This window comes from Mangifera indica, chromosome 18 (genome assembly GCF_011075055.1).
Source record: "Mangifera indica cultivar Alphonso chromosome 18, CATAS_Mindica_2.1, whole genome shotgun sequence".
Taxonomy (NCBI): domain Eukaryota; kingdom Viridiplantae; phylum Streptophyta; class Magnoliopsida; order Sapindales; family Anacardiaceae; genus Mangifera; species Mangifera indica.
The window spans coordinates 1,076,918-1,104,571 of record NC_058154.1 but is presented as its reverse complement, the minus strand read 5'-3'; the positions used below and the strand labels follow the sequence as shown (position 1 = coordinate 1,104,571).

General features: G+C 32.7%; 4 protein-coding genes and 1 pseudogene across 4 annotated transcripts; 3 read left to right on the top strand and 2 right to left on the bottom strand.

Moving 5' to 3' along the window:
* Window positions 1–100: 100 nt before the first annotated feature.
* Window positions 101–2,776, top strand: LOC123201846 (protein FAR-RED-ELONGATED HYPOCOTYL 1-LIKE-like). The gene is made up of 3 exons (XM_044617411.1): window positions 101–323; window positions 1,605–2,278; window positions 2,493–2,776. Exons 1-3 carry the CDS (start codon window positions 286–288, stop codon window positions 2,564–2,566), a joined length of 786 nt encoding a protein of 261 aa, XP_044473346.1. The 5' UTR covers window positions 101–285; the 3' UTR covers window positions 2,567–2,776.
* An 869-nt stretch (window positions 2,777–3,645) lies between these two features.
* Window positions 3,646–6,322, bottom strand: LOC123201844 (laccase-17-like). Its single transcript, XM_044617409.1, has 5 exons — window positions 5,637–6,322; window positions 5,310–5,554; window positions 5,096–5,224; window positions 4,030–4,992; window positions 3,646–3,934 (listed from the first exon to the last, which is right to left on the bottom strand). The coding sequence occupies exons 1-5, from the start codon at window positions 5,903–5,905 to the stop codon at window positions 3,804–3,806; spliced, it is 1,737 nt and encodes a 578-aa protein (XP_044473344.1). The 5' UTR covers window positions 5,906–6,322; the 3' UTR covers window positions 3,646–3,803.
* Window positions 6,323–10,279: 3,957 nt separating this feature from the next.
* LOC123202389 (cyclin-dependent protein kinase inhibitor SMR4-like) lies at window positions 10,280–10,773 on the bottom strand. Its single transcript, XM_044618309.1, has one exon. It carries the CDS (start codon window positions 10,621–10,623, stop codon window positions 10,435–10,437), a length of 189 nt encoding a protein of 62 aa, XP_044474244.1. The 5' UTR covers window positions 10,624–10,773; the 3' UTR covers window positions 10,280–10,434.
* Window positions 10,774–16,182: 5,409 nt separating this feature from the next.
* On the top strand, window positions 16,183–17,093 carry LOC123202217 (annotated as a pseudogene).
* Window positions 17,094–19,735: 2,642 nt separating this feature from the next.
* Window positions 19,736–26,663, top strand: LOC123202133 (ATP-dependent zinc metalloprotease FTSH 10, mitochondrial-like). The gene is made up of 8 exons (XM_044617894.1): window positions 19,736–19,950; window positions 20,055–20,301; window positions 20,405–20,476; window positions 22,083–22,213; window positions 22,807–23,292; window positions 23,423–24,190; window positions 24,797–25,024; window positions 25,890–26,663. The coding sequence occupies exons 1-8, from the start codon at window positions 19,891–19,893 to the stop codon at window positions 26,367–26,369; spliced, it is 2,472 nt and encodes an 823-aa protein (XP_044473829.1). The 5' UTR covers window positions 19,736–19,890; the 3' UTR covers window positions 26,370–26,663.
* The last annotated feature ends 991 nt before the right edge of the window (window positions 26,664–27,654 follow it).

The following is a 27,654-nucleotide window of genomic DNA, read 5'->3' as shown; positions in this document are numbered from 1 at the left end:
CACCACAGTGTGGATAAATCTGAGGCGCCTGTTTCCATAATCTTCCTAAAATAAAGCATCAATGGTGCGGTCCCTTATTATGACAGCTCCGAATAAGTCACGTGAAGCAGGTGTGGCCTTTGTCCGACTAATCAACGTACGACAGGGGCGAGTTGTTGTAGTATTATTAGTCAGTGCTTCCCACGCTCCTCAAAAGCTTCATCTTACATAAACAAATGAGAGTTATCTTTTCTTGGAGTTGCAGGTTCCCTTTTCATCTTCCGGGTTTCAGCTTCTCTGAATCGAATGGAACTAGAAGACGCCGACCCATCAGAGTTTTACAGGTTTTTGCTTCTGGGTTTTTTTGTTATTTAAGCTTTAGCTTGCTTTTGAGTAATTTGTGTCGTAAAAAAGGGATGTTTTAGATTTGATTGATGCCAGTTTGTTTGTGTTTTCTGTGACTGAAACCTTATGAAACTAGAAGTTGGAGAATAGTGGCGTTTTTGGAGAATGTTTCAGTGCTGAAATTGTATGTAAATAGTAAGTAGCTTCATGGGCTGAACTGAAGTGTGATTGCATGGATTGATTATCAGATCTCTATGCTTGATTCACGTATTTGTAGTTAAGATAAGTTCATGTTTTGTTCTGCTTTCTGTGCTTCAGGAAGAACCCAGCTGGTTATTTGTTCTTGATCGAGTTAGTAGCTATTTAGACTGTCTTTTTCGGAAACTATTCAAAGTGTTAGTTGTTAGTGACAATGTTAGATATTTTGGGATATTTTTCTTCTTTTTTACCATGTTTGAAGTCCTATTAAAATATTTCTCTGTTTGTTTGGAAGAGTAATTACAGGAGGAATCTATTCGATTGCATTTAGAGTTTGTCATAACTGTTTTTAATGCTTTCCTCTGTAACCTTGTAGTCACTTTAGTTGGAAACAAGTTTTTTTTTTGGGTGATTTTTCAGTTCTAGAGAATCTTTTGGAATCAGAATTGAATCAAATGGGTTGTCTTGCTTCAAGTTTAAAGACCAAAATATTCCTTCTTGTGACCTCCTTCCATCCTTTTGTCACATTTATTTACGCTTCAACAAGGATAATTGAACTTGCTGGTTACAATTTAGATTATTTTTACTTTCTCACTACACAACATTGATAAGCTTTTGCTAAAAAAATTTCTGAGTGATTGTGTACTCATAGTTGGTGACAACTCATGCACTTTGTGGACCACCAAGACTATAGCCTAACCTATGGAGTCGATGCTTTTTAAAACAAACATTCTTGCCTGTTATTGTTAGTGTGTTGTAGCTGTTTGATTTGAAAGGCTTAACATCTTCAGAATTCTTGCATTTTTTATAATAATCTTCTTTTTACACTGTCAGTTGAAGTTAGAAGTATAACTAACTTCAGAATAGTGTCATTATGCTCTACATAGGTATGAACAATGTGGGTTTTCTGACCGTGTTAGGTTTTGGTGTTGTTTCCAAACCTTAAGCAGAGATTGAGAGGACTAAGAGACCATCTTTTTGAGTTTCTCCATTTTTATCGCAATTTTTAACACCTTGCACCCTTACATTACAACTTCTTATTAACCATTGTTTTTTTAATTATTTTCTACAACAATTTTCAGCTTCCACCTTAATGGAAAACATGCTATCAATGTTATCGACCTGAACAAGAAAAGGAAGTTCCAGGCTGAGCAATTGGGCTTACCTGTAGCAAAGCAGAAATGCTGGGATGGAAGCTTACAATCTAAATCAGTCTCTACATTTGATGAAAACCCAGATGTACAAGACTTCCATAAGAATATGGTGAAGGAAATTGCAGAGGCGGAGACCACTGATGATGGGTCTGAAGAAGAATCAGCAAAAGATAGCAACAGCTTTGCAGAAGATTCTGATTCTGCAATGTCTGTAAAGGGTGAATCTAAATTTGAAGCTCAGAATGGAAAATTTTGGCCACAGGTTACACCTTCTTCATCTTCTTATAATTGGAGCTCCAGCAGTTTCAAAGAAAACTGTTGTTCTTCGGAAGATACATCAGCGGCAAGAGATGTTGGCAAAGGTCGGTTTACTTTTGTTGGTGAAAAGCTCCACCCCTCCCATTATGTTGATGGAATACACAATACTCAAAACATTGAGGAGCCTCTAGAATATGGAGGCCATAACGACCATCTTTACTCTGGATATGAACATGATAAAGATATCATGGCCTTGGATAAGGAAATCGAAGATTTTCTCTACTCCAATGAGGTGAATCCAAATATATATGTGCTTTCCTCTGGAAGACGGAGCAGTGATCAAGGTAATTTTGCTTGGCCCAGAACCTTTATGCATGAGAATAAGAAAAAGATATAAATTGGAGCCATGCCACTTGTGATTTGCAAGTAAAATGGCAGGCCTGTGAATTCAGTTATTCTTATCAATTTTTATATATTTGTGAAATAATGTGAGCACAGTAGATCATTCCTTTTTTATTCATTTGCTGAGTGAGCTATGCAATGTTTTTTTGATTGCAGACACTCAGCAAGGCAAGCGAAAACCAACTATTGACCAAGAATTTGAACAGTATTTTTCCATGCTTATGCTGTAGCAGAGGGTACAAGAACATGAACTTCTAAAATGTATATAATGTTTTCTAGCTATTTGTTGTATTTGACTAATGTGACTAGTCAAAATCTGTAAATGGCTAACTTCTGGCTTTCCCAATAAATTTGTGAGGTAACTCAATCTAGCTCTGACCTTGTGATCTAGTTTTGCTTGAATGAATCAATTTATAAGAAATTAGGTGGTATACTTTAAATATTTATCATTTTAGTATTTCTTTTACTACTAATTCTTTGATTAAAGATACGTTTCAACCTCTTATATTTTGTATTCCTAATTGCGACCAATCCTCATTTAGAAGGTTATTTGTGAAGATGGGAAAACTCAGTTTCAAGGCCAATTTTGTCATGATCAGTTTTTTCCCGTTGGATGTATCACTGACATTGTTTTCGTTTGATTTGTGCATATTGTTATTTATTTTGTGACCGTTTTAATGGCGAGTTTATTCAATCATTCTGCTTATACTTAAGATTTTTCTTCTTCTGTCTTTTTTTCGTCTCCCTCCCCACCCCCACATCCCCCCCCCCCCCCCCCCCCCCCCCCCCCCCCCCATGTGAATTGCTGTTTTATTATTCATAATCTTTTTTGTATATGAATTATTAAAGGTAAGTGACTTGGGCTAACTCCATGCATTTGCATATGGCCTGCTTTTTCAGCAGTTAGTTCTAGAATACCTTTTGATTGATTTAAGGTTCCTTTCTACCAAATTCAAATATGATAAGATAGATACAAAGGGCATCTGGGTCTGCTACTGCTGAAAATGATGGATTATGCTTTCAGAGATTCAATCAAACAAGAGCAACCTTTATAAAGTTTACACTGCTTTTTTTTTTTTTAAATGTTAGATTTATGTTAAGCTAGATGGAAACCAGTCTTCAGTTGGCGTACCTTTTTGGCCTTTTTTAAGTATTCAAGCCAGGTGCTGCTATCACAAGACTCAAAGTGCTTGTAAAAAGTGCTTCTTTTTCATAGTTTGGGTCCATAACAAAGCTTAAAATTTATGAAATCATTCCACCTAACAATAACACTACAACTGCTTTATAGTCCACAGACACAATCATAATCTCAGGCATAAAAAGCTTTCTCATTTCTTATTAACGAAGCGCACACAAAAAATAATTACAGAGTCATTAAGTTAAGAAAAAGGGATTTATGATGTAAAAACACTCAGAAAAAGATTTTGCCGGTTTGGACCAGTAATGGTCAGTCGAGCCTTAAGAAGATCAACACTTGGGAAGATCAGACGGCGGCGGTGGTAGCTTCTGATTCGGTAGTGGCCCGTCTAAAACTATCCAGGCCATCTTCAGTCCCCAGCTTGTGTGTACATCCAAATGGCAGTGCATGAACCACACCCCTGTTTAAAATTGTAATAAAAATAAAAATTGTGGAATCATGTAAGAGAGAATTACTGATTAAACCATGGATTATTTTTCCTGCAAATTATTGTACCTGGGTTATCGGCGAAGAAGCGAATGGCAATCCAACCACCGGCAGGAACACCAGCAGTATTTCTCTCCACCGGATCAACTAAATTGAAGTTTTTAGGATCCTTATTAGGATCATAGTTTCCAGAACCAATTCCAACGACGAAGAAGTTGAACCCGTGGAGATGAAGAGGGTGACTCTCAGCACTGACAATACTAGTGCCCTGCATCACCAGCTCCACGCTTGTGTTGAAAGGCAAAACCACAGTGCTTGTGCCATTGCTTATATTAGTGTTATTCGGTGGCATCCCCGTGTAGTTGAACGGAGTCGGAGGATTAACGGGAAAATCTGTAGTGTATACACCATTGTTTTGTCCAAAGAAGTAAGCTTGGAGAATAGCTGTAGAAGGCAAGAGAAATGACACATTGTTAACAGAAGCTGCAAATTTGGTTGTATTAGTTGGTCCTTGGCAAGTTGTGTTTTTGGGACATGGATTTGTCCCAAGTCCCAATGCGAAGAAAAATTTCTTGTCCACTTTTAAAGGAACATTGGCAGGGTACTTAGCATTAGCTAAGCTACGAAATTTGCTGGTGAAGTTGGCTACAAAGCTAGTGGCATTTATAGGAGGGAGAGTTGGTTTGAATAGAGGTAAATTTTTGGAGGATGAGAGATTTGATGGTGGCTTGTATTGGAGGATTCCGGCAGTGGTGGAATTGTCAATTGTGCCCATTCCGGTGAAGTAAGGCCTGGCCTCCATGAGGAAGGTGGCATTGGGAAAATATGGCTTGGTTTTCAGAAGAACGTTTGTGGTTTGGCCTGGACTTATGAGGAGCTTGTCTGTGTTGAAAGGTTTGACATAAATGGCGTCAGCTTCAACGATGGTGACACTGTGATTAGCAATGCTGAAGAAGAGCTCGTCGTTGAGTGCAGCGTTGATCAGTCTTAGAAGATAGGTTTTTCCAGGCTTCACTTTCAGCTTGAATGTATCTACAACAAGAAACAAAATCTCACTTAAAATCAATTATCAGTCAACCCCTACAATTACAAAGGCCCTGGAAACCTCAGACGTTCAGGTTTAGATGATTTTCACCTTGAGAAGAGCAGTTGTAAAGTGGCCCCGGAAGACCATTAATTGTGTATGCATCAGAAACATTTGGCCCTGCTCCAGTTTGCAGAGCTTGGGTAATGATAGCTTCCGGGTCTACATTGAACCATTCTCCTATAATTCCAATGCATATAATCTGTCAATAAAATCTCCGAATTCATGGAAATTAAATACAGGAAACATTCTAACTTTTTTTTACCAAAAAGTATGGGGATTTCCCTGTGGGGTTTCGGAAATGGGTAGGATTCATTGTGCTTTGGGTAGATGATGATGGGTCCATAGAGCGTTGCTCGCAGCCATGAAACATGAGCATGCCATAACAAAGTTCCTCTCTGTCCAATAATGGTGAAATTATAAGTGTAGGATTGGCCAGTCTGAATGGGGCATTGTGTTATATATGCAGGTCCATCAGCCCATCCGGATGTCAGCTGCCTAACTCCATGCCTGCTCGCTCAAACAAAACAACCACAACTTAAGTCACCAGAATAGCACAATTTTAACACATTTGAGAAATGCAGGTTCATACCAGTGAATGGTGACATTGTTTGATACATGATTAACCACTTTAACGATGACTCGATCACCTTCTCGCGCCACCAGCCGAGGCCCTGGAAATTGCCCATTCACACTGATAATGCTCCTTGTGTGGCACAATCTTGTCACATTTTGGTACATGATATTGAAAGTATAGTGTCTTGTTATGCCTGCTGCAAGCTCTGGCAATAGAGAAACCAGACAAAAACCAAAGAGCAAAGCAGCCATTGAAGCACATGAAGGAAGATAAGAGGTTCTCATAGTGTGGAGAAAAAAGCAAAGCAAGTGAAGTGAATATGAAGAGGAGAAATGATGCTTAAAATATAAGGGAAGATTGGGAGGGTTATGATTAATATATAGGAAGATTGGGCAAAGGGGTTATGATTAATTAGTGAAATTAATTAAAATTTGATGGATTTAATGTAGAATTTAAATGGTCTCCTCCGCTTTGTTTTTGGTCGACCTTAACTTTAGAGTGCTGATAAAGTAAGACTGTTCCCTAACCAATGCCTGAATGATCATTTGATTACCAGAAAGACCTTCTCTAATTGGGCAACTTAATTAAGATAATTAATTGGTTCAGATTTACCAAATTTTCCAGGTTGTAATCCATGAACTTAGCAAAAAACAGTTAACTTGTCTTGGCTTGGCTCTCATTAAGTGCTTCTGAATTTTTACCATCATTTATTATAATTAACTCTATCTTAACTACATTATTAATTAATGTAAGCTCTTTCCCATATGAGAAATATAAAAAATTTTCTTCTTTTTGGCCAATTTTCTAAACTCCTGCAGTTTGCATTAACATATATTAAGGATTAATGGATCCAAGTTTGGAAATGGAGGAGTTTAGAGAAGTGGGTACTTGCAGGAAAAGACACTTCTCACAGTATGTTCGAGGTAGTTTCTAATGACTAACATTAATTATAAATTAAATACTCTAATAACAAAATAATGATAAATTTAATACACTTAAAAGTTATATTTTAGATAGATAATATTAATATGAGTTTTACAGTTTATTACGCATTTAATAAAAGTCTAATATCTTATTATATATTGGCTAACTTTGCTATTTGAAATGATAATATTACTGTTAGATTTGAACTAAGTCGAGTTTGACCTCAGCTCAATTTATATAAAACCTAACTAGGATTTGTCAAGCTCACTTCAAATGACCTCGAGCTTTACTTGTTTTAAAATAATTTGAGTGCAAATCGAGCTTTTAACTTAATTCATTATTAAAACAATATTGTTTTAATGTATATTGATCAAAACAACATTCTTTTGTATCAATTTTTTTAAGTTTACGAACTTGACAAGCTAAACACCCTAAAGTTTATGTTTAAAAATATTGAATTTTCAAACTCAAACTTGTTTAAACTAAGTTTATTCTGGATTCCTTCGAGCTCAGACTTAAAACCCTAGATAATAATACACTTTTTTTCTCATTGAAAGTCATAATTTAAAAATATCCCAGGAGAGAAAAAGCTATCACTCCAATGTAATTAATCTCGAGAACTCTACTGATTCAAACTATATGCCATTTTCACATACGTGCTTGTTTTATGTTTTTATGTTTGTTTAGGAAAATAAATTCTGATACCTACTTTTCCTAACATAAATTCAATTTAAAGCCTTGAAAATTGACACTTTTCTCAACATTTTTGTCTTTCAAACTAAGAAAAAACACACACCATATCATATAATTTTCATGCAAGCAACGTTATATAAATTACTACGAAATCACCAGTAGTTTCACGTCCATTGTTAGTTCGCTTCAATCATTTCCTGGCAAACTTCTTCGAGATTGTAGACCCAGACCTTAAAGCTGAGGAAGAAGCCGAAGAAAGCGTGGAAAATCAGCTACAGAAACAGAAACAAATGACTGTTCAACGTCAGACCTCCGTTTGATATATAAAAGGAAACTTTATTTGAATCAAACTATTCTTATTACGTCCATTGTTAGTTCGCTTCAATCATTTCATCGGCCAACTTCCTCGAGACTGTAGACCCAGGCCTTAAAGCTGAGGAAGAAGCCGAAGAAAGCGTGGAAAATCAGCTACAGAAACAGAAACAAACGACTGTTCAACGTCAGACCTCCGTTTGATATATAAAAGAAAACTTTATTTGAATTAAACTATTCTTATTACGTCCATTGTTAGTTCGCTTCAATCATTTCCTCGGCAAACTTCTTCGAGACAGCGTGGAAAATCAGCTACAGAAACAGAAATAAGCGACTGTTCAACGTCGGACCTCCGTTTGATATATAAAAGAAAACCATATTTGGATCAAACCAATTACTTTTGCGATTAAATTAATTATACTAAATAAGTAAAATCTGAGTTACGTGTTCGATCTTATAACCATCGAAACAGGTAACTTAAAAATTTTATCTTAAAATAGTACTAGAGAGAATTTAAACTCTTATTCTAAATTTCTCATCTTACCCACTAAAACTACTTTCAAATTTGGTAAGTGAATCAGTTGATCATCGTCCAGTTTCTCTCTACCAACTGGTTGAGAGAGAACGATGTGCCGTCAGATTTTATGCCCAGCTTGAAAAGGACTGATATCTGCCCCCTTTACGACACCGTTTTTTTCCATGAAAGAGAAATGTCAATAGGGTTCAGATATCGTTTTTACAGGCCTTCAACTTGATTCAACGAGTCCAAGTTTCATTGGTCGTCTTGTGACCTGTCTAAACCTGAAACATAAATTCATAGGGACTATTGTCTGTTGGTTGACAATTGGGCCAGAAATTTGTTACACAAATTTGCTTAAAATTTAATAAAGGCCAAAAACTATTTTGCATCAAAGGTTGGCAAAAATAACAATTTTTCATTTTTTAAATTTTAAAAAATCAAATTCATTGATAAATATAATTAAGTGAAATAATAAAAAATTCATTTTATATAATTTTTTCTTTTTGTCCTTAATTTTTTTATTTTTCTTTTCTCTCCTTTTTTAATCTATTTTCTTTTTTCAAAACTTTAGGAGTAATCAAATTTTTAAAAATTTTAAGAGTGTTTTTAAAATATTTAAAATTTTAATATACTCCTCGATAGTTTTAAAAAACATTTACACTTTTTAAGAAAGACCAAAATGCAAAATTTTTAATTTGATTAAAATTTTCTATAATTTAGAAGTCTAAATAATAAATTTTTAAACTTATAAAAATGTATTGATAATTTAATATTTATGTTAAGTGTTAATAATAGTTTTACAATTTTAATAAAAAGCAAAACAATCATTTTCAAGAAACAATCACCAGTAGATTAGGATGAGGGTGGTAATATAGCTTTTTGAAATATAATGGGTGGAAAGGTGAGGAACTTAATCCCAACCAAAGTTTACTCTTTTCTCAAATTCCCATCCAAAATTTACTATTTTCTCAAATTTTCACCCGTTAACTTTCAAAAACTCACTCATATATTAAATTTTGTTGTTACCGTCAAGGGTAAAATCATCATTTTGAAAGTTTATTTAAAAAATGAATAATTTATCTTCATTTTCCACCTCAGTTTTGAAAACTAACAATTTTTCCTTTAACTTAATTTTAAAAAATTACTTTTTCACCCCACCATATAGGGTTCCTAAGATTTCCATATTTTAGAGTTAACAGTCGTCCTCTCAAAATTCAAAACATTAAACTTACACCCCAAAAATTCATTCTCTCTTTCCAACAACCATTCTTCCCAACTACTAACTCTTGCGGCACTTTCTCTCCCTCTCCAATGGTTTTTAACATGGAAACCATCAAATAGGGAGAGGATATGTTGTTTGTGGGGTTAATAACGCACGTAGAATAAATCATGGAAAAGAGGGAATGAATTTTTGAAGGGGTTAGTGCAATATTTTGAATCGTGAGAGGACGATTGTTAATATAAAAATCTAAAAATTCTAGATGGTATAGATTAAAAAAAGTAATTTTTTAAAATTAAATTAGAAAAAAATTATTAATTTTAAAAACTAAAATAGGAAATAAAAATAAATTATAATTTTTTAAAATAAAATCTTAAAATAATGATTTTATCCTTAACAATAACAACAAAATTTAATAAATAAATAGGTGTTTAAATTTTTTAAAGCTAAAAGGTGCGAATTTGATAAATGAGTAAACTTTGGGTGGGAATGAGTCCTTTGGCCTGGGTGGCATTTTCATTTCAGCAAACTTTGGGCGGGAAAGGATATTTAGCCTTTAATATATTGTAGTTGAAGAAGGGAATATGAAATTCTTCCTGTTGTGTCTCCCTTCAAACAAACCATGATACTCCTATCCTATTACGCCTTTACTATTGCTTTAAAAATTAATTATTTTATTTTTTTAAATATTATTATATCAATAATATAAATAACCGTTTCTCAGCCTCCCCATTTTTCTATATATTTTCCCCTTTTTCTATTTTTCTGCGACATTAATGGAGATAAATTTGATTCTGAAATTCAGTGTCAGCTTCGAATCCGTGTCAAAGATGTTTATTGTAATGATATGTTCTTATAAATGAGTTTTTTTTTTTTTTTTTTTTTTTGCTCAGATGCTAAAGGCTATCTCATAAATTTTCAAATCACAGCCATTGCCAGCTGAGTGATAAAATCATTGCCTGACAATGGAGGAATCTGAAAACAATTTCAAAAAACAAAAACAACTAATCTCTTCTATTGAGAAATGAATTTATCTTTGAATAACAAGTTATTTTCTTCGTTCAATTTCACTACCGATTATTTACACTACCTAGAGAATAAGAAATAAGCAACGAACGATATAAAAGGAAACCAGAAAGATTAACCTAAGCACAAGTTTGCCTTATTACTGGCATCGCAAACAAAGCATCAAGATCAGGGGAGTGAAAAAAACCGTTCTTCGGCGGGTCTCGTTTGTTACCAGTCATTGGTTTCTTCCTTGGAGGTGGTGGTGGACAAACGACCGCCGCGGGGATCCTACGCTTCGGAGTGGTGCAACCTTCATCTTCTTCCATTCTCAGCCGTTGGATGAAACAGGTAGACGTGTTAACGTTTGTTGTGGTGAAAGTTGGCCTCGTTGAACTTAAGAGCTGGAAATTGGAGGAGGGGGATTAAATAGAAGGATTTTGAATATTGGAATATTTGGCGAGAGAGTGGGAAAATTGGGGATGTACTATAGTGACGCGGCTGTGTGGAGTTCGCGGCATTTTAAGAACCTGTAGTGGTGACAGCTGTTCGCGAATCTTATTTGGAACGTGTTCACAAATTAGTGGTTGATTCCGTGTACGTGCTTCAGGGAGGGCCAACCTTGGCGGCGCCAGCTACAGTCGGTGTTTGCGAGGGAGAATCGTCGGGCTTGAATTGCTTCTGGTTGGGTTTCAATGTGGCAGCCCAACATAAAAGATTGCACATATTTTTAACTTCTTATAAGAAAAAAAATAAAAATTATATAAGTATAATATGATAATAATAAAAAATATTTTTATAAAATAATCGTAAAATTTAGATATAAAAAAGATATAAAATATGTATATATGAATTTAATATGACACATCGTTAATAATATGTTTTTAAAAATACGATAATATCAATAATAATTTTAACATTTTTCATAAATTTTATGATTAACAATTTAAATATAAAATATCTAATTGACTATTAAATCTAATATAACATAATATATAATCACAATTCAATTATCATAAAAAATTATCGTAAGAGGTTAAAGATTTAATCTGATGACAAAAAACTGGGTTTTTCGTTTTATATATTTATAACATTATGATAATTAAGTAAAAATGTATGAGGTATTTTTGTACTTTAAAAAGTTCATAAAAATGGGAAAATGTAACAAAATTACATATTTAATACGGAAAATATATAAAATATGCATTTAATAAGTTTTAAGTTCAAAAATTTGGAACAATATATTTAAAATACGAATTAAATAGGAATGCGAATAATTTACATTTTTATTAACTAAGATTCAAATTATTATACAGAGGGATGATAATGGTTGAAGAGCGGTTGTAACCTTAATTTTCTTCTTTGTAGGAAAAGTTATTCTCCCACCCCATCCCATCTCCAATATAGGAATGATAAAGAATCCCCAACCCCTTTTAGTGGAAAATTTTCTCTCTCTTTTCCTACCCCATTTTTGCAAGAAAAATTTATTTAAAATAACATAATGTTTACTATGTATTAAAAATATTTATAATAATCAAAACTTTTAAAGATATTTCAATACTAAAAAATTCACAGATATATAAGAGAAGAGATAAATCAGATAAAGGTGAAAATGGCTAGAATATATTTATCCCCGTCTCACATTCCCTTTTACTTGTGAGGATTTCAGTCATCTAAATCCCTATCTTTGTTTCTATTGAAAAAAAAATTTCTCATTTAGAAAATGACGAGCCGAGGATCGTATTTAGTAGTTGAATTGCCCTCTCTATTAAAAAAGAGAATGAAGTGAGAATCCATTACTAAAAATTACAACTCCAAAGATCCCCACCCAAGCTGAATTATTGTTTTAATAATTATATATACGTCATCATTTGATAAGATAATTTTGAATTAAAAATAATATAATATTTAATCGAATAATTTTGAATTAAAAATCATATAACTCTTAATTATATAAATACATATTATCTATATATCTAATTATATATTCAAAATTGTGGATGGTTGCACCACCATTTCTAATTTTTAGGATCAAATACTCGCATTGGCTAGCCAAGACAGGGACAGCTCAAGCTCAAACCGTCTCATTTTCCTCACATTAAACTCAACACATAGTGAGGTCTATAGTTGTCCAACATGTAACACAATCACAAGAAACTTAACCCCACCCTAATAAAGGGTTGACTTTTGATGAACATCTATAAGGATTTGGTCTTCATCACCTTCCCCTCTCCACTTCATGTAACCCCCTCTTTGAAAACATATCTCTAGTGGTAATTAACTTAAAGTGGTATGTCACATGTAAATAAATATTTAAATTAAAACACTCATTTAATATATCATTAACACCATATATTTATTAATATTAAATAAGTACATCAAGAGGTGTCCCAAAAAAGAATTTAGCAATTACAAATAAAATTATTAATCCTCATGTGTATAATTTCATAAAAATTAACTAAGACAATAAAATAATTGTAGCCAGATATGTAGTTCAGCATGTTGATCCACTTGTCTCACTGCTTGTCCTATTGTCTCTCCTACTTGCAAATACAAAACAAAGAATACGATGAGTATAAATACTCAATAGATACTCATGATTTTGATGGTATTCACTATCAACCTTTTCCTTGACAGAGTTTCACTATCTCACTATCAAATGGTCCCCAGGTGAAATGGTTTGACACTCGTCTCAAGTGCCTTTTATGGGCATTTGTCCCATATATACACCGGATTAAGCACCCATCTCAAGTTCCCTCCTGTAACTACAATAGGGATAGACACCTATCTCAGGTGTCACTTACTTCTCCTTAAATAACAAATTATTTTCATTCCACTTTCAAGGATCGAAAAGTTCATCAATCAATCCATGCATTCTCAATACTAGAATGTCTTATCAATTGGTCTTCAACATGACTCACTCATAGTTATATACAATTATATTTATTTTTTCAGACTTGATCCCTCTCAATCCCTTACGAACCCTTACACTCATTCTCATTTTGATACTCAAAACGAGAATTACTTTCATGGGAAAATATATCCACTTGCATGTATATTTACTTATATATATATAGAAAAGTGTGTAGGTATGCATATACATACATATACATTTACCTTTCTATAAATACACACACACACGTATCTACGGGATATTGAAATTTTTACCACTTTTTTATTCCGTGTATACAAAAATGCCACCTATCCTAAAGCTTTAACAAATATACCACAACAGTACTCACCTTCCCCAAAATACCCCTCTTTGATCTTTCATGCACAAATTCTTTCTCTTCTTCTCTGCAACTTTTTTCTCTCTTCTTCCTCTTCTTTCAAAGTGATAAAGGAATCACTCTCTCTTCTTCCTCATCTTCATAAACAAAAACAGGAAGGAAAAAACTGAATTCTTTAGATTAAAAATTCTTCAAAGTAAGGATATAAAAAAAAAGAATAATCTATAAAAACTTAACTATATCCACTTTATATCTTGAAAAAAATAACGATCGAAGAAGATCATTTAATAGCATTTAATTGAAAAAATAATTAGCATTTAAGGATTTGAACTGAAAAAAAAAAATTTACGTTTAACTGAAAAAAAACGTAAAAAAAAAAACTTAAAGCTGGGAACAGTGACGCCAACCCTCATTGCCCTTATATATATATATTATATTATAATATAATACTGTAACATTTTTATTGATATGGATCTCATCTCTTTATAAAAGATATAATGCAAAGATTGACATGCGTACTCTTTTATGAAATAAAATAAAATAAATGGTTGGCACCCTTTTATTAATATATTATAATATTATATATTACAATATATATATTATATTATTATATATCATAATATATAAAATATATTATATATATAATATTAATATTATATATTATAATATTAACATTAAAAAAAAAAGGCAGTCAGCGCCAACCCTTTTTTAATTTTTTTTAATAATATAATAATATAATATAATATAATATATAATATAATAATATATTATATTATAATATAATAATATATTATATATTATAATATAATAATATATATTAATATATAAAATATATTATAATATAATAATATAATATATTATAATTTATATAATTAAATTATAATATTATTATATATATTATATATATAATATATATATAATTATATATTATATAATATATATATATAATTAAAATATTATAATTATATATTATAATATATTTATATATATTATAATATATAATATATATTATAATAATATAAAAAAAAGAGGGTTGGCTGGCACCAAATTTTAATTAAATATTTTTTTGTTTAGAAGGCAACCCTTTTTATTTTTTTAATTAAATTTTTTTTTTTGTTTAAAAAATATGAACGCCCACCCTTATTAATTTTTTTAATTAAATTTTAAATTTTTAAGTAACTCTTCCATAAGAAAATGATACTCTTCCAAAAATATAGAATTTTTAGTATCATTTTCTTCTGTTTTTAATTGCATTAATTTAAATTTAGATCAAATTTCAAATTAATCCAATCAAATCAAATTAATTTAAATTTGAATTAAATTAAAATTTAATTTAAAAAATTAAAAAGGGTAGGTGTTCATATTTTTTAAACAAAAAAAAAATTAATTAAAAAAAAAGGGTTGCCTTCTAAAAAAAAAATTTAATTAAAAAAAAAAGAGGGTTGGCGTTGAGAATAAAAAAAATTAATTAAAAAAAACAGGGTCAACGCCAACACTCTTTTTTTTATATTATTATAATATATATATAAATATATTATAATATTATAATATAATATATATATTGTAATATATAATATTATAATATATTAATAAAAGGTGCCAACCATTTATTTTATTTTATTTCATAAAAGAGTACGTATGTCAATCTTTGCATTATATCTTTTATAAAGAGATGAGATCCATATCAATAAAAAGGCTACAGTATTATATTATAATATAATATATATATATAAAAGGGCAATAAGGGTTTGCGTCAACCCCAACCCGCACTGTTCCCAGTTTTAAGTTTTTTTTTTTTACATTTTTTTTCAGTTAAACGTAAATTTTTTAATTTTTTTTCAATTAAATGCTACTAAATGATCTTCTTCGATCGTTATTTTTTTCAAGATATAAAGTGGATATAGTTGAGTTTTTATAGATTATTCTTTTTTTTTATATCCATACTTTGAAGAATTTTTAATTTAAAGAATTCAGTTTTTTCCTTCTTGTTTTTGTTTATGGAGATGAGAAAGAAGAGAGAGTGATTCCTTTATCACTTTGAAAGAAGAGGAAGAAGAGAGAAAAAAATTGCAGAGAAGAAGAGAGAGAATTTGTGCATGAAAGATCAAAAAGGGGTATTTTGAGAAAGGTGAGTACTGTTGTGGTATATTTGTTAAAGCTTTAGGATAAGTGACATTTTTATATACACAAAATAAAAATGTGGTAAAAATTTCAATATCCCCGTATCTACCCAGCCATTCAGCCACCCCTTTGTCTCTATCTTAGGTAGGCCACGGTGGTTCTCTAGGAATCACAAAGTCAAAGCCACATACTTACAAAACTTCCCCCACTTCGAAGCAACCACTCAATTCCTTATGGTTCTTGCATTTCATATTCATTGACTCCTTTGAAGACCCTTTGATATCAGTTGTCCATTTCAGCACATGCATAGCTTCACTGTTTCCACCCATTATTGCCTCAAAGTTTTTACCTAGCCCACCTTATTGCTCAAAGGCATATAAAATATTCATAAATTTTTTAGACCATTTGAAGCTCTTTCTCAGGCCAGGTTATAATTTGCATAGTTATTATTCTCTACATCTTTATGAATATACCTTTTTCTGTTGTCAGGTCTCAATCTAATACCATATTTAACGTTAATTTTCTTGCTGAATTTCAATACTGGAAGGGGGTTTCGGACCTCTCGGTAAGCTTGATCATAAATGTAGTCTCAAAATCAAAAGCTTGAGCAATGGGATGGCTGATGGTGGATATAAATGGGGGAAATATGGCAAGAAATCCATCAAGAATAGCCCAAATCCTCGGTGCATATGTTGTTAGAAGTGGGTAAATCTTCTTCATTAATTGTTGTTAGAAGCTTAATATGATTGCATATGTTGTGAACAGGAGCTACCACAAATGCACAAACCCAAGATGCACTGCAAAGAAGGAAGTGGAAAGGTCCTGTGAAGACCCCGAAACACTGATAATCACCTATGAATAGCTCCACCTTCACTATTTTTATATTTGGTCATAAGAAACTCCATCTAAAAAGAGTTGTCTTTTTTAAATTGACATAACCACACCGAGCAGATAAAATCTCAAATACAGTTGTTAGTTATATAATCACTATATTAGATAAATAAAGTATTTATCATGAAATATCATCAAAAAATACTTGAATTCATGCATTTTCTTTTTGTTATCGGCATCACCTACACTTTGCTTACCCACATTGTCTAATGCCCCAACCGAATCCACCAATGAAGAAGCAGAAAACCACCATTTCACATGTCAATTCCCAGCCTCAGGAAACCCAACAACAGCTTCATCAGAGCCCATCAAGCTTCAACTCTGAAACCCCACCAAGGGCGCTTGACGACTGCAACCTTCAGGGATCAGCTGTAGACGAAGGACTACCCATCAGCCCACAAGGCCTGCTTGAAGATATGGTACCTTTGATGATTCGCAATCCTTCTGCTACTAATGTTTCTTCCAATACTTCTTCTCCTTCTTCTTTGTCTTACCGTTCACCTCCAGCTTCACCATCTTCTTTATCTTGGTCTCCCAGCCATTCACCTGAGTTTTGATACTAAGATGTGTTAATTTTTTTACTAGTTTTAATTTGGCTAAGGTTAATATTTTAGTGGGTTATAATTATAAATAACATAGTTCATAGTTATTTATAATTTTTATTTTGTTACCAGCTATATATTTTTGTTATAAATTTTATTACTTTTTTTCCCCTCAGATTTTAGAAACTAACATTTAACTCTTACCTAAAGTTTTCAAACTTTAAAAAGTAACATTTTTACCCCCAAACTTAGTATTTTCATATTTTTCAAACTGCAACCGCCCTCAAAACTTTCAAAAATTGCAATCTCACCCCCACTCTTTAATTTCAGCTTTCAGATCTCTTCCAGTGTTGTCTCCGACCTTCTTTTTCTCTTATTGCACTAGAAAATAATGCGACGAAGAGAAGAAGATCCTTTCATCACACGGTGCAACAAAGAGACGAAGATCTCTTTATCGCACGATTTTTCAACGCACCAAGAGAAGGAGGACGATAGAGACAATGTTGGAAGAGATCCGAAAGTTGAAATTGAAGAGTGGGGGTAAGATTATTGTTTTTAAAAGTTCTTGGAGGTGGTTGTAATTTAAAAAATATGGAAACCTTAGGTTTGGGGATAAAAATGTTACTTTTCAAAGTTTAAAAACTTTAGGTAAGAGTGAAATGTTAATTTCTAAAATCTAGAAAGGAAAAAGTAATAAAATTTATAATTTTTTATTTAAACAATAAAATAACTATTTTACCTCTCATTTTAACAAAAAAAGTTAACAGAAGTTGGGTCATTGGTGGGAGTTTGGGCTTTTCAATTGTGGCGGATGTGTTTTTTAATTTTAGCTAAAAATTGGATGGGAAATAGTCCTTTGGCCCTACATAATAGGCCAAACCACCATTTCCCACCTAAGGTTTTAGTGCAAACCCATTTTTTCATTTGATAACGTTTAAAAATTTAAATATTCATCTTTTTATTAAATTTTATTATTATTATTAAAAATAAAATTATAATTTAATAAAAATATTTTAAAAACTATAAATTCATTACATTTTATCTCACTAGGTTTAAAAACTAACAAATTTATCCTACATTTTTCCATCCAAAGTTTGAAAAATCAAATTTTCTCCTAGGGTTTTTATAGTAGCCACCGGCGATCAGAGATGACGGTGACAGTGACATTCTTTCTCCCTCTTGACTTCTCTCTCAGTCACTCTCTATTTTCGACCATCATCAATTGTGACTGGTCAATGTACGAAAAGCCCCAGATCTAAGGCTTTTCGTCAAGTGACGAAGAGATTTCGGTCTCTTCATTGCACGATAGTGCAACGAAGAGACTGAGATCTCTTTGTACACTAGCCGATGATGATCAAGATCTCTTTGGATTCATTTGAACAAAAACTCATATCAAACTTGAACAAACTTCTTTTCCAACCCTAATTCATAATGATTACATTCAACCTTTTCCTTTTTTTTTTTTGTGTTTTAGTGTTAATTAATATCTTAAAAAATTAAAATAATTGAAAATATTAAAAAATAGTATTAATATATAATTAACTAATTTAAATTACTATTTATTATACAGGTACAATCTTACTGTTAATATAAATCCAATTAAGTCATTAGAAATTTGTGTTTTTTTTTTTCCTCACATGCTAAATTCTTCGTAACTCCTAGAGCTAACAATCATTGAGTAATTTAAATATGAAAAAGATTATTGCTAATTACTAATTAAGATAGCAATTTTTTTAAATAGACACTAATCTATCCGAGGACTATTTTTCCATTTTAAGAAATTTCTAAGAAAATTTCCTTGTAATGAAATTTCTTAAAAAGAAAAAAATTACTTATGGAGCAAATTAAGACAGATTTTATAATATTTAATATACAAATAAATTATCATAAATAATATTTAATATAATAAAAATATTATTATAAAATATAAATTATATAATTTATTACTATATTTGATAAAATTATAATATATAAATAATTATTGTGATTTATTACTAATAATAAAATAATACTAAAATATAATTTTACCGAAATACTCTCATATGTTAAATTAAAATAAAGATGGAACTATAATAAATGAGATTGGATCGAAAAATCTAACAACTGGTGTTGAAAATTTTTGTTAACTTTCATCTCCTTTGTTCCAACTCTGTTGACTTTCATATTCTCTTAGTCTCATTCTGTTAACTTTCGTTTCTCGGTCTCACTTCATCAATTTTCACTTCCTCTTTGTCTCACTTTGTCGACTTCCATTACTCAGTCTTACTCAGTAAACTTTTATCTCTTCTCAATCTCATTTGTTCAACTTTCATCTTCTTTCGGTTTCACTCTAACGATGATAAAATGATTTTTTGTGATCGGCCGTGATACGATGACTTTGTACCATTAATAATGATAGAACATTTTGTACATGCGACACATGTGGAAGGGTGGTAGTTATGTGGCCGTTGATGGGTGATGGCGGGTAATTTTAATTAAAATATACTTATTTTTATATTAAAAATTAAACATAATATAATTTATAACTATTTTGATTGGAAAATAAAAATATTTTTATGTTAAAAATTAATAAATAAAGGTAAAAATATAATAAAATTTAAGATTAACGTAAAAGTTTTCAATTCCGGTGACAACTCCAATAAGCAATTCAAGTACTTTATCAACACCAGTGCTGCCTTATTTAAAGCACCGTTCATGTGAAAATTTTGTTCATCGGCTTCTCTCTTTCTGTTTCGCGGTTCATTAGAATCTCTTAAATTTTCTCATCAAACGAAGAAAGTTTTAAACTTTTCATGTTTTAATCGCAAATAATATGATTTTCTCAAGGATCGCTCTCTCTGTTTGTCGCTCAACTCGTTCTACATTCCGAAAGGTAACGCTAGTTCTTGATATTTCTTTAGAAATGTGCACATTTTAAAAAAAAAATTATTTGATTATTTTTTCTTAGTTTTTGAATTTCTGTTTTTTGTTGTTTAGAATGTGGTAACCGGTAATTATAACGCGAGGACTGCGTTACCGAACGAATCGATTTTGCCGTCCATGCCTCTTGGAGACGCTTTCGTTTCACGCGTTGATAGCGGATTGAATCTTGCGAAAGGATATTTTGCGTCTGCTGGAGCTGGGAAACAGCTTGTTCTGGATACGTATGTGTCGAATATGAATTCGATTTTTGCAAACCCCAGGCTTCGGCGTTTTTTCTCAAGCGAAGCACCCAAGCGAAGAAGTGAGTGATGGTTAAATTTTTGTTCATTTGTTTATTTTCGGGTTTATCTGTTGATGTAATCTTTTTTTTTTTTGGCGTTGTTTCTTTAAATGAAATCATGTAGATTATCGGAATTATTATCCAACGAATAAGAAGGAAATCCCACAAGCAAACCAACAAAAAACTGAGTCAAAAGGTATATTATATTTTGTGTGTGTTTTATACATATTATATTTTGTTTGGCTATCGTTGTTGCTGGTAAGTTTTGATGTAGTAAGTGCAGTATTTTTATATTTGAATGAATAAACATTTGTTTCAGTAGAATACTAACTTAGCATATATTTTTAACTCTCTAATTGTTTTTTTAATTAGAAGACTAGCTTGGAAAGTGATTACCGGCAGGTATAGTAGTCAACCAAAAGGCGATAAAGGATCCTATTGTCTAGGCGAAAAAAGCCAGGCGAAGGCGACGGTTTTTAACCCAAGGCAATTAAAAATTCCATAAGAAAATTTCCTATTTCCAGCAAATTTAGAATAATTTTTATTACACAACTGGTTATTATGCTAAAACATCTTTGGCAATTATATAAAGGATTAGAGAGAGACAACGTATCCGTTGACTTTAAATCTCTCTAGCAAACTCTCCAACTAACTTAGAACTCATTGACAACCTCTTTGGTGATTTTAAAACTCACTGCCAACCTCTTGACGACCTTAGAACTTGTTGGTGATTTCTTTAACAACCTCAAACCTTATCGGAGAACTAAAAAATTGTCAATAACCCTCATATCTCGCTAAAGATTGCCCAAACCTTACCAGAAAGCCTACGACCATGTTGAAAATTGTCCAAAAATTGCTACTAGCCCTCAAATCTAGTTAAAGATAGCCTAAGCAATAATAATGCGCACTTTTGCAATGCTTAAAGCTTCTCCAAAGGATTCAGAAAAGAGTTAAAGGCGATTGCCTTTGAACCATTAGTCGCCTTAACCATACTCAAGGTGATGGCCACAATGCCTTGAGTAAAGCGTTGCCTAGGCACGCTTGAGGCGTGCCTTTGATAACTATGCTGGCAGGATTAGTTTTGTAGGTGGGATTTTGCATTCGACAGAGTTTGCCGTTTCTGATATTGTTTTTGGCATTCTTCTATGCTGTCACTAACTCATACACATTCTGAGACGTGTTGTGTGCTCATAGATATCTGGTTTACTTTTGTAGTTTGGTTTGAAGTTAAAAAGTGATTATTGTGCATTCCCTATCTTTCTGATTCTGGTTTAGTAAATTCCATGATTGGTCTGTCCATGTATTTTTTATATTTTTATTTTTCAGGGCTTTAAGTTGCATGGTTTGTTTACAATTTCTTAAGATGTTGAAAACGGTCCTTTATATGATTAATTGTTACACTTTCTGATGATCTGTCTTCTAGAAGAAACTTAAAATGCAATTGTTAGGATTTGTTTTTTAAGAATCGTTGCTTTGCTTGATCATATATGAGTTTAGCACTTAAATGTTTCTTGATAATGCAAAATGCTTTCTATATCTCTGTAAACATAATTATCTCTGCAGAGAAGTTATCAACTGCTATGGCCAACAAAAAATTTTGTGGGATCAATTTTTTTTGCCCTTTCCTTGTTGTTTGGATGCATTGAATAGAAAATTCTATTTCTTTGCATACCTGTATGTTTGATCATTCTTCATTTCCTGATTAAAGCAAAATGCATCCTGTATCTGTCTATTCTTCTTGATTTTGTTGTTCGCATGTTACCAAGGACCTTAGATTGTTTTCTTTTTTTGTACCTTTTTAGAGGATTCAGGTGCTGGTGATCATAGGAATTTTCAGAACTTCATTAAGCAGTTTCTAAGTATGATCAGTCCTTTATTTTTTATTGGGTTTGTATTATCATCAATGCTTTTTAAAGCACAGCAGCAAAATGAGGTAAGCATGTTCTCTGTACTCTCCATTAGTTCACTGTTTTTCTGGAGATAATAAATTGTTGAAGTCAGCACCAATGGCATGCTGTAGCTGAAATACAGCAGTCTATTAATGTGTACATTATGATTGATATTAAATGTGTTGAACTAAGTAAACCGTTCATGTCAATTGTTTTGTAGCATCACTTGTTGAGCAACTTCTACTTATTCTAGATTTATTGCTCATTCGGATTGCTGTTATGTGAACATCAAACACCTTCAAAACCATGTATTATATCTAATTTTGCTTAACCTATCATATATGTTGTAAGACAATTATGCCACGTGGAAAACCTGATGGCCAGTAGATAAAGCATTAAGTGGTGCATTTTAGTGTTATGCTGTAAAAATACTGACCACCTAGTTCTTCAGATGTTTTAGATTTCCTCTTTTGGCAATGAAAAAGAACAGCTTTTTGTTCCTGACAGATAATGATTTTCTCATTTCGATCTCAAAGTAGTTTCTTTTTCATACATTTCCTTGGCATGTTATCTTTTCCAAATTTCCAATTTATGTTCTTTAAATATTTGAACTTAAGCTGCTCAATGTATTCTTCAGATTAGTTTCCAGGAGTTCAAAAACAAGCTACTTGAACGTGGTTTGGTGGATAAAATTGTTGTTTCAAACAGATCAGTTGCCAAAGTGTATGTGAAAGACACCCCACAAAATGCACATGAGACTGAAGATGATTCTAAACTAGTGCCTGTCAATGCTAACTCTGCCAGAAGAAATTTAAGCCAGTACAAGTTCTATTTTAACATAGGAAGCGTTGAATCTTTTGAGGAGAAACTGGAGGAAGCACAGCGAGCTCTAGGGATAGATCCTCATGATTATATTCCAGTAACTTATGCAAGTAAAGTAAACTGGTTTCAAGTATTGATGAGGTTTGCGCCAACAGCCTTGCTTCTTGGATTCCTCTGGTTCACAGGTCGAAGAATACAGCGTGGAATTGGTGTTGGAGGTCCTGGTGGCCGAGGTGGCCGTGGAATATTTAATATAGGAAAAGCAACTATTACAAAGATGGATAAGAATTCTAAAAATAAGGTTAGCGATAGCTACACATTTGCTATTTATTATCATGCTAATTTATTCATTTGCATTAAAGTATCAAATTTAATATGTAAGAAGTTCATTGACATAACAAACCACTCTGACGTTACATTTGATGATCCAGGTATTCTTTAAGGATGTAGCTGGTTGTGATGAAGCAAAGCAAGAAATCATGGAGTTTGTTCACTTCCTCAAGAACCCAAAAAAGTATGAGGAGCTGGGAGCAAAAATTCCAAAAGGGGCATTACTTGTTGGTCCTCCTGGCACAGGAAAGACACTTCTTGCAAAGGCAACTGCTGGTGAATCAGGTGTGCCTTTCCTCAGTATGTCTGGGTCAGACTTTATAGAAATGTTTGTTGGAGTAGGGCCATCCCGAGTACGAAGCTTGTTTCAAGAAGCAAGACAATGTGCTCCTAGTATCATATTTATTGATGAGATAGATGCAATTGGTCGAGCGAGGGGTCGCGGAGGTTTTTCTGGTGGCAATGATGAGCGTGAAAGCACTCTCAATCAACTGCTTGTTGAGATGGATGGATTTGGAACTACCGCTGGAGTTGTAGTGCTTGCTGGCACAAATAGGCCTGATATATTAGACAAAGCCCTGTTGAGACCTGGTCGATTTGATCGTCAAGTAACAATTGATAAACCTGATGTCAAAGGTCGTGACCAGATTTTTCAAATCTATATGAAAAAGCTGAAACTTGATAATGAACCAACATACTACTCCCAGAGACTTGCTGCACTCACTCCTGGATTTGCTGGAGCTGACATAGCAAACGTGTGTAACGAGGCTGCTTTAATTGCAGCAAGAAATGAGAGTGCAGTGATAACTATGGAACATTTTGAGGCTGCCATTGACAGGGTCATTGGTGGTTTGGAAAAGAAAAATAAGGTATCTTGGTTCTCCTATATTTTGATTTGACTAATGCTTACTATACAACTTATTAGTACAAACTAATTAATATTTTTGTCTTATTGCTGTGTCATTTACTTTTATTATTTTAATTTATATTAATTTTCATTCATATACTTTACGCTGCACCAGCTTGTAAAAATTAGTTTGTATATGTAATATTATTTTTTGCCTTACATGTATGCTCATTTTCAGATTAGTATTGATGAAAATGTTTTTGTATTGTCAAAACCCTCTCCCTTATTTTCTTATGATTGGTTGAAGTAGACAAAAACACTTTCTAGGAGCAGAATAGTACTTGAAATGTTTTCCAGATTAGATGCTTCTTAAGAAGCATTATCAGGTGCTTTGGTCATAGTGATTTCTACAGAAGCACTTGTTGACACACCCTTTTGGTCATAATTTTGCTTTTGTTTTCACCTTTACTCCTGAGGACCAGTACATTGATAACTGAGTCTTGAAATAAATTTTACTTTTATTTGTGAATATTGAATGCTTATATTTTATGTTTATGGCGTCTGCCATATTCAGTTATTATTCTTTCTGAAACTTTGGAATGCAAATCTTTGTCTGTTCTTGCATCAGGTTATAAGCAAGCTGGAAAGGCGGACTGTTGCTTACCATGAGTCAGGTCACGCTGTTGCTGGTTGGTTCTTGGAACATGCAGAACCTTTGCTTAAGGTGACTATTGTTCCTCGTGGCACTGCAGCTCTTGGGTTTGCCCAATATGTGCCCAATGAAAATCTTCTGATGACAAAGGAGCAGCTGTTTGATATGACTTGCATGACACTAGGTGGGCGAGCAGCTGAACAGGTGAATTTGCGGACCACCTTCTCTTCCACAGCCTCTCCTTAAACCCCTTGTCTTTCTATATCTTCCTGGATAAGAAATGAAAAATTGCATTAGCATTGTGATAAATCATGAAATGCATTTTAAATTTTGCTTAAGTCTCAGGTTCAGCCTCTGACATTTTATGGAACCATTCAATAAGCTTTTTCTGCATTTGCATAACTAATTATCTACTAAATGTTGTTTTTAGTTCTAATTTAAGTTATTCATTTGAAATTTTTTTTTCTTATGTCAATAACAAGTGTTAGGGGACACTAGCTTTACCATGGATTCTCCTGTTCACATGTTTTCTTATTTCTTGTTCTAACATTAACATTCTTGGATGGTTGAAATTTTGGTGACTCTTGGGGAAATTTGACTTTTTCATCAGATGTTCTTAGCTCTATCATGTATCAGTTAGAAAATATAGATCATAAGGTTGAGGCCTGATCATTAGGCACTGAACATTTGATCTTTACCCTGTATCTTACTTTTCACTATTCAATACATTGCCTGTCAGAGTTTTTAAATTTTACTCTCTAAACTTCTCTCTCTCACACACATACACATACATTAAAAAAAAAAAAAGAAATGTTTCTCTTCTTGATTGTTGTTTTCCAGAAGCCAACAGGTTGTGATGGGCATAGTTAGCCCCTTAGCGCCTTATTTTTTTGTGTTAGATTTCTGCAATCTTCTCATGGATGCCATTTAGATGGATGAAAGAAAAGATGGCATGTTTGATGGTTGATATTTAGTGCTTGAACAGCAATATGGAAACCGCCTTTTGTTTGCATGTTAACATACTCAGATGGCTACTGATTTTCATAACTTGTTATTTTCTTTGGAGCAGGTATTATTAGGGAAGATATCTACTGGAGCCCAGAATGACTTAGAGAAAGTGACGAAGATGACGTATGCCCAAGTGGCAGTGTATGGTTTCAGTGAAAAGGTGGGTCTTCTTTCCTTCCCTCAAAGAGATGATACATTCGAGATGACAAAGCCCTACAGCAGCAAGACTGGTGCTATTATCGACAATGAAGTAAGAGAGTGGGTGAGCAAGGCATATGAACACACTGTCCAACTGATAGAGACACACAAAGAGAAAGTGGCACAGATTGCTGAATTGTTACTTGAGAAAGAGGTTCTACATCAAGATGACTTGGTTCAAGTATTGGGAGAACGGCCATTCAAGCCAAGTGAGCCCACCAACTATGACAGGTTTAAGCAAGGTTTTGTTGAAGAAGACAAGGGCTCTAAAGAGACAAAGGAGACTGAGACAGTGGAAGACGACAGTTCACCCTCCTTAGAGCCGAGGGTTGCGCCTGCTTAGCGGTTAAGTAGGTAAATGGTTTTTTGCATGGAAGTTGATTGATTGAATCGGGTAATGGTTTTGTATATGTGCTTTTGGTAGCTGCTTAAAATGTAAGAATCACAGAATGAAAAACTGAAAATTTCTTGAAAAAGGGAATGGTTCGATAACGAAAAGACCCGTTTCCATAACTTGTGGTTGTCATTAGATGGCCCTATTTCAATGTCAGCCTGGTGAATGACATATGATTTGAGTCAATTCAGGCAATGAATTATTGATGATATTTTTTTTGCAACAAGGAAATGTTTCATTTAATTAATGTATGGTATTTTATTTTAGTTATTGAACAGCAATTATTGTACCCTCCCATCTTGTGTTTTGCCTATTAACATTAATTCTCTTACTGCTGCATCTCCTGATTTTTTCTTATGAGGCCCCTACAGCAGCGAGACTGGTGCATATTGTGTGGCCAATTTATAATGTAAAGAGCTAGTGGCTCAAATTGCAGAGATGTTGCTTGAGAATGAGACTCCACATATATCGATCTGAGCTGACTCGAGTATCCAAAGATACACATTTAAGTCGAGCCCACCAACTATGACAGGTTTAAGCAAGAATTTGCAGAAGGTAAGAGTTTAAATCAAGAGACAAGCATTGATGGGATCGAAGAAGATGACAATTCAGCACCCTTTCAGCCCAATGTACCTATTTATTTTACCAACATCCATGGGTGATGAAATTTCGCAGGCGGATCGAGTATACCCATAGGGCACCCGTTATTTCTTTTCTACTCATTTTCTTCTTGATCTTCAATGTCAACTTACAATACACTTAACATAAATTTTACATATTTTATTTTGATATAACATAAACTCAAATCTATTATAAAATTAAATAATTTATTACGTTGAAAATAAATTTAAAGAATATGAGTACTAAACATTTTGTTATAGATATTCATTTCGTATTCAATATTAAAATTCTTCAAATTTACAGAAGACATTTTTATAATTTGAGGTAATTTTTTATTCTTTTATAAAATATTTATATACTTTAAGAAAAAAATATTAAAAATTATGAAATAAATATATTAAAATAATAAAAACAAAAGAAAAATAGTAAAAAATTAATATTAACGGCTACTCTATTAATCAACATATATCTAAATCATTATCTGCATAACTAAATCTATACCCATTTTATGTGTATCAATTTGGTCTGCACCCAATCTTACCCACTTGTTTGTCAGGTCTACATTCACATGGCACATAGCTGTTGATTAAAACCCTTGTGCATGAAGAATTCC

What these genes read in the sequence shown, in the direction of transcription:
- LOC123201846 (XM_044617411.1), top strand. Translation starts at nt 286, where the DNA reads ATGGAACTAGAAGACGCCGACCCATCAGAGTTTTACAG. An exon ending in GACCCATCAGAGTTTTACAG is followed by an intron (nt 324 to 1,604) that starts GTTTTTGCTTCT and finishes AACAATTTTCAG; the next exon opens with CTTCCACCTTAATGGAAAAC. An exon ending in AAGACGGAGCAGTGATCAAG is followed by an intron (nt 2,279 to 2,492) that starts GTAATTTTGCTT and finishes TTTTGATTGCAG; the next exon opens with ACACTCAGCAAGGCAAGCGA.
- LOC123201844 (XM_044617409.1), bottom strand. Translation starts at nt 5,905, where the DNA reads ATGAGAACCTCTTATCTTCCTTCATGTGCTTCAATGGCTGCTTTGCTC. An exon ending in TTACAACTGCTCTTCTCAAG is followed by an intron (nt 4,993 to 5,095) that starts GTGAAAATCATC and finishes TTCTTGTTGTAG; the next exon opens with ATACATTCAAGCTGAAAGTG. An exon ending in CTTCTTCGCCGATAACCCAG is followed by an intron (nt 3,935 to 4,029) that starts GTACAATAATTT and finishes AATTTTAAACAG; the next exon opens with GGGTGTGGTTCATGCACTGC.
- LOC123202389 (XM_044618309.1), bottom strand. Translation starts at nt 10,623, where the DNA reads ATGGAAGAAGATGAAGGTTGCACCACTCCGAAGCGTAGGATCCCCGCG.
- LOC123202133 (XM_044617894.1), top strand. Translation starts at nt 19,891, where the DNA reads ATGATTTTCTCAAGGATCGCTCTCTCTGTTTGTCGCTCAACTCGTTCT. An exon ending in ATAAGAATTCTAAAAATAAG is followed by an intron (nt 23,293 to 23,422) that starts GTTAGCGATAGC and finishes TTGATGATCCAG; the next exon opens with GTATTCTTTAAGGATGTAGC. An exon ending in GTGGGCGAGCAGCTGAACAG is followed by an intron (nt 25,025 to 25,889) that starts GTGAATTTGCGG and finishes TCTTTGGAGCAG; the next exon opens with GTATTATTAGGGAAGATATC.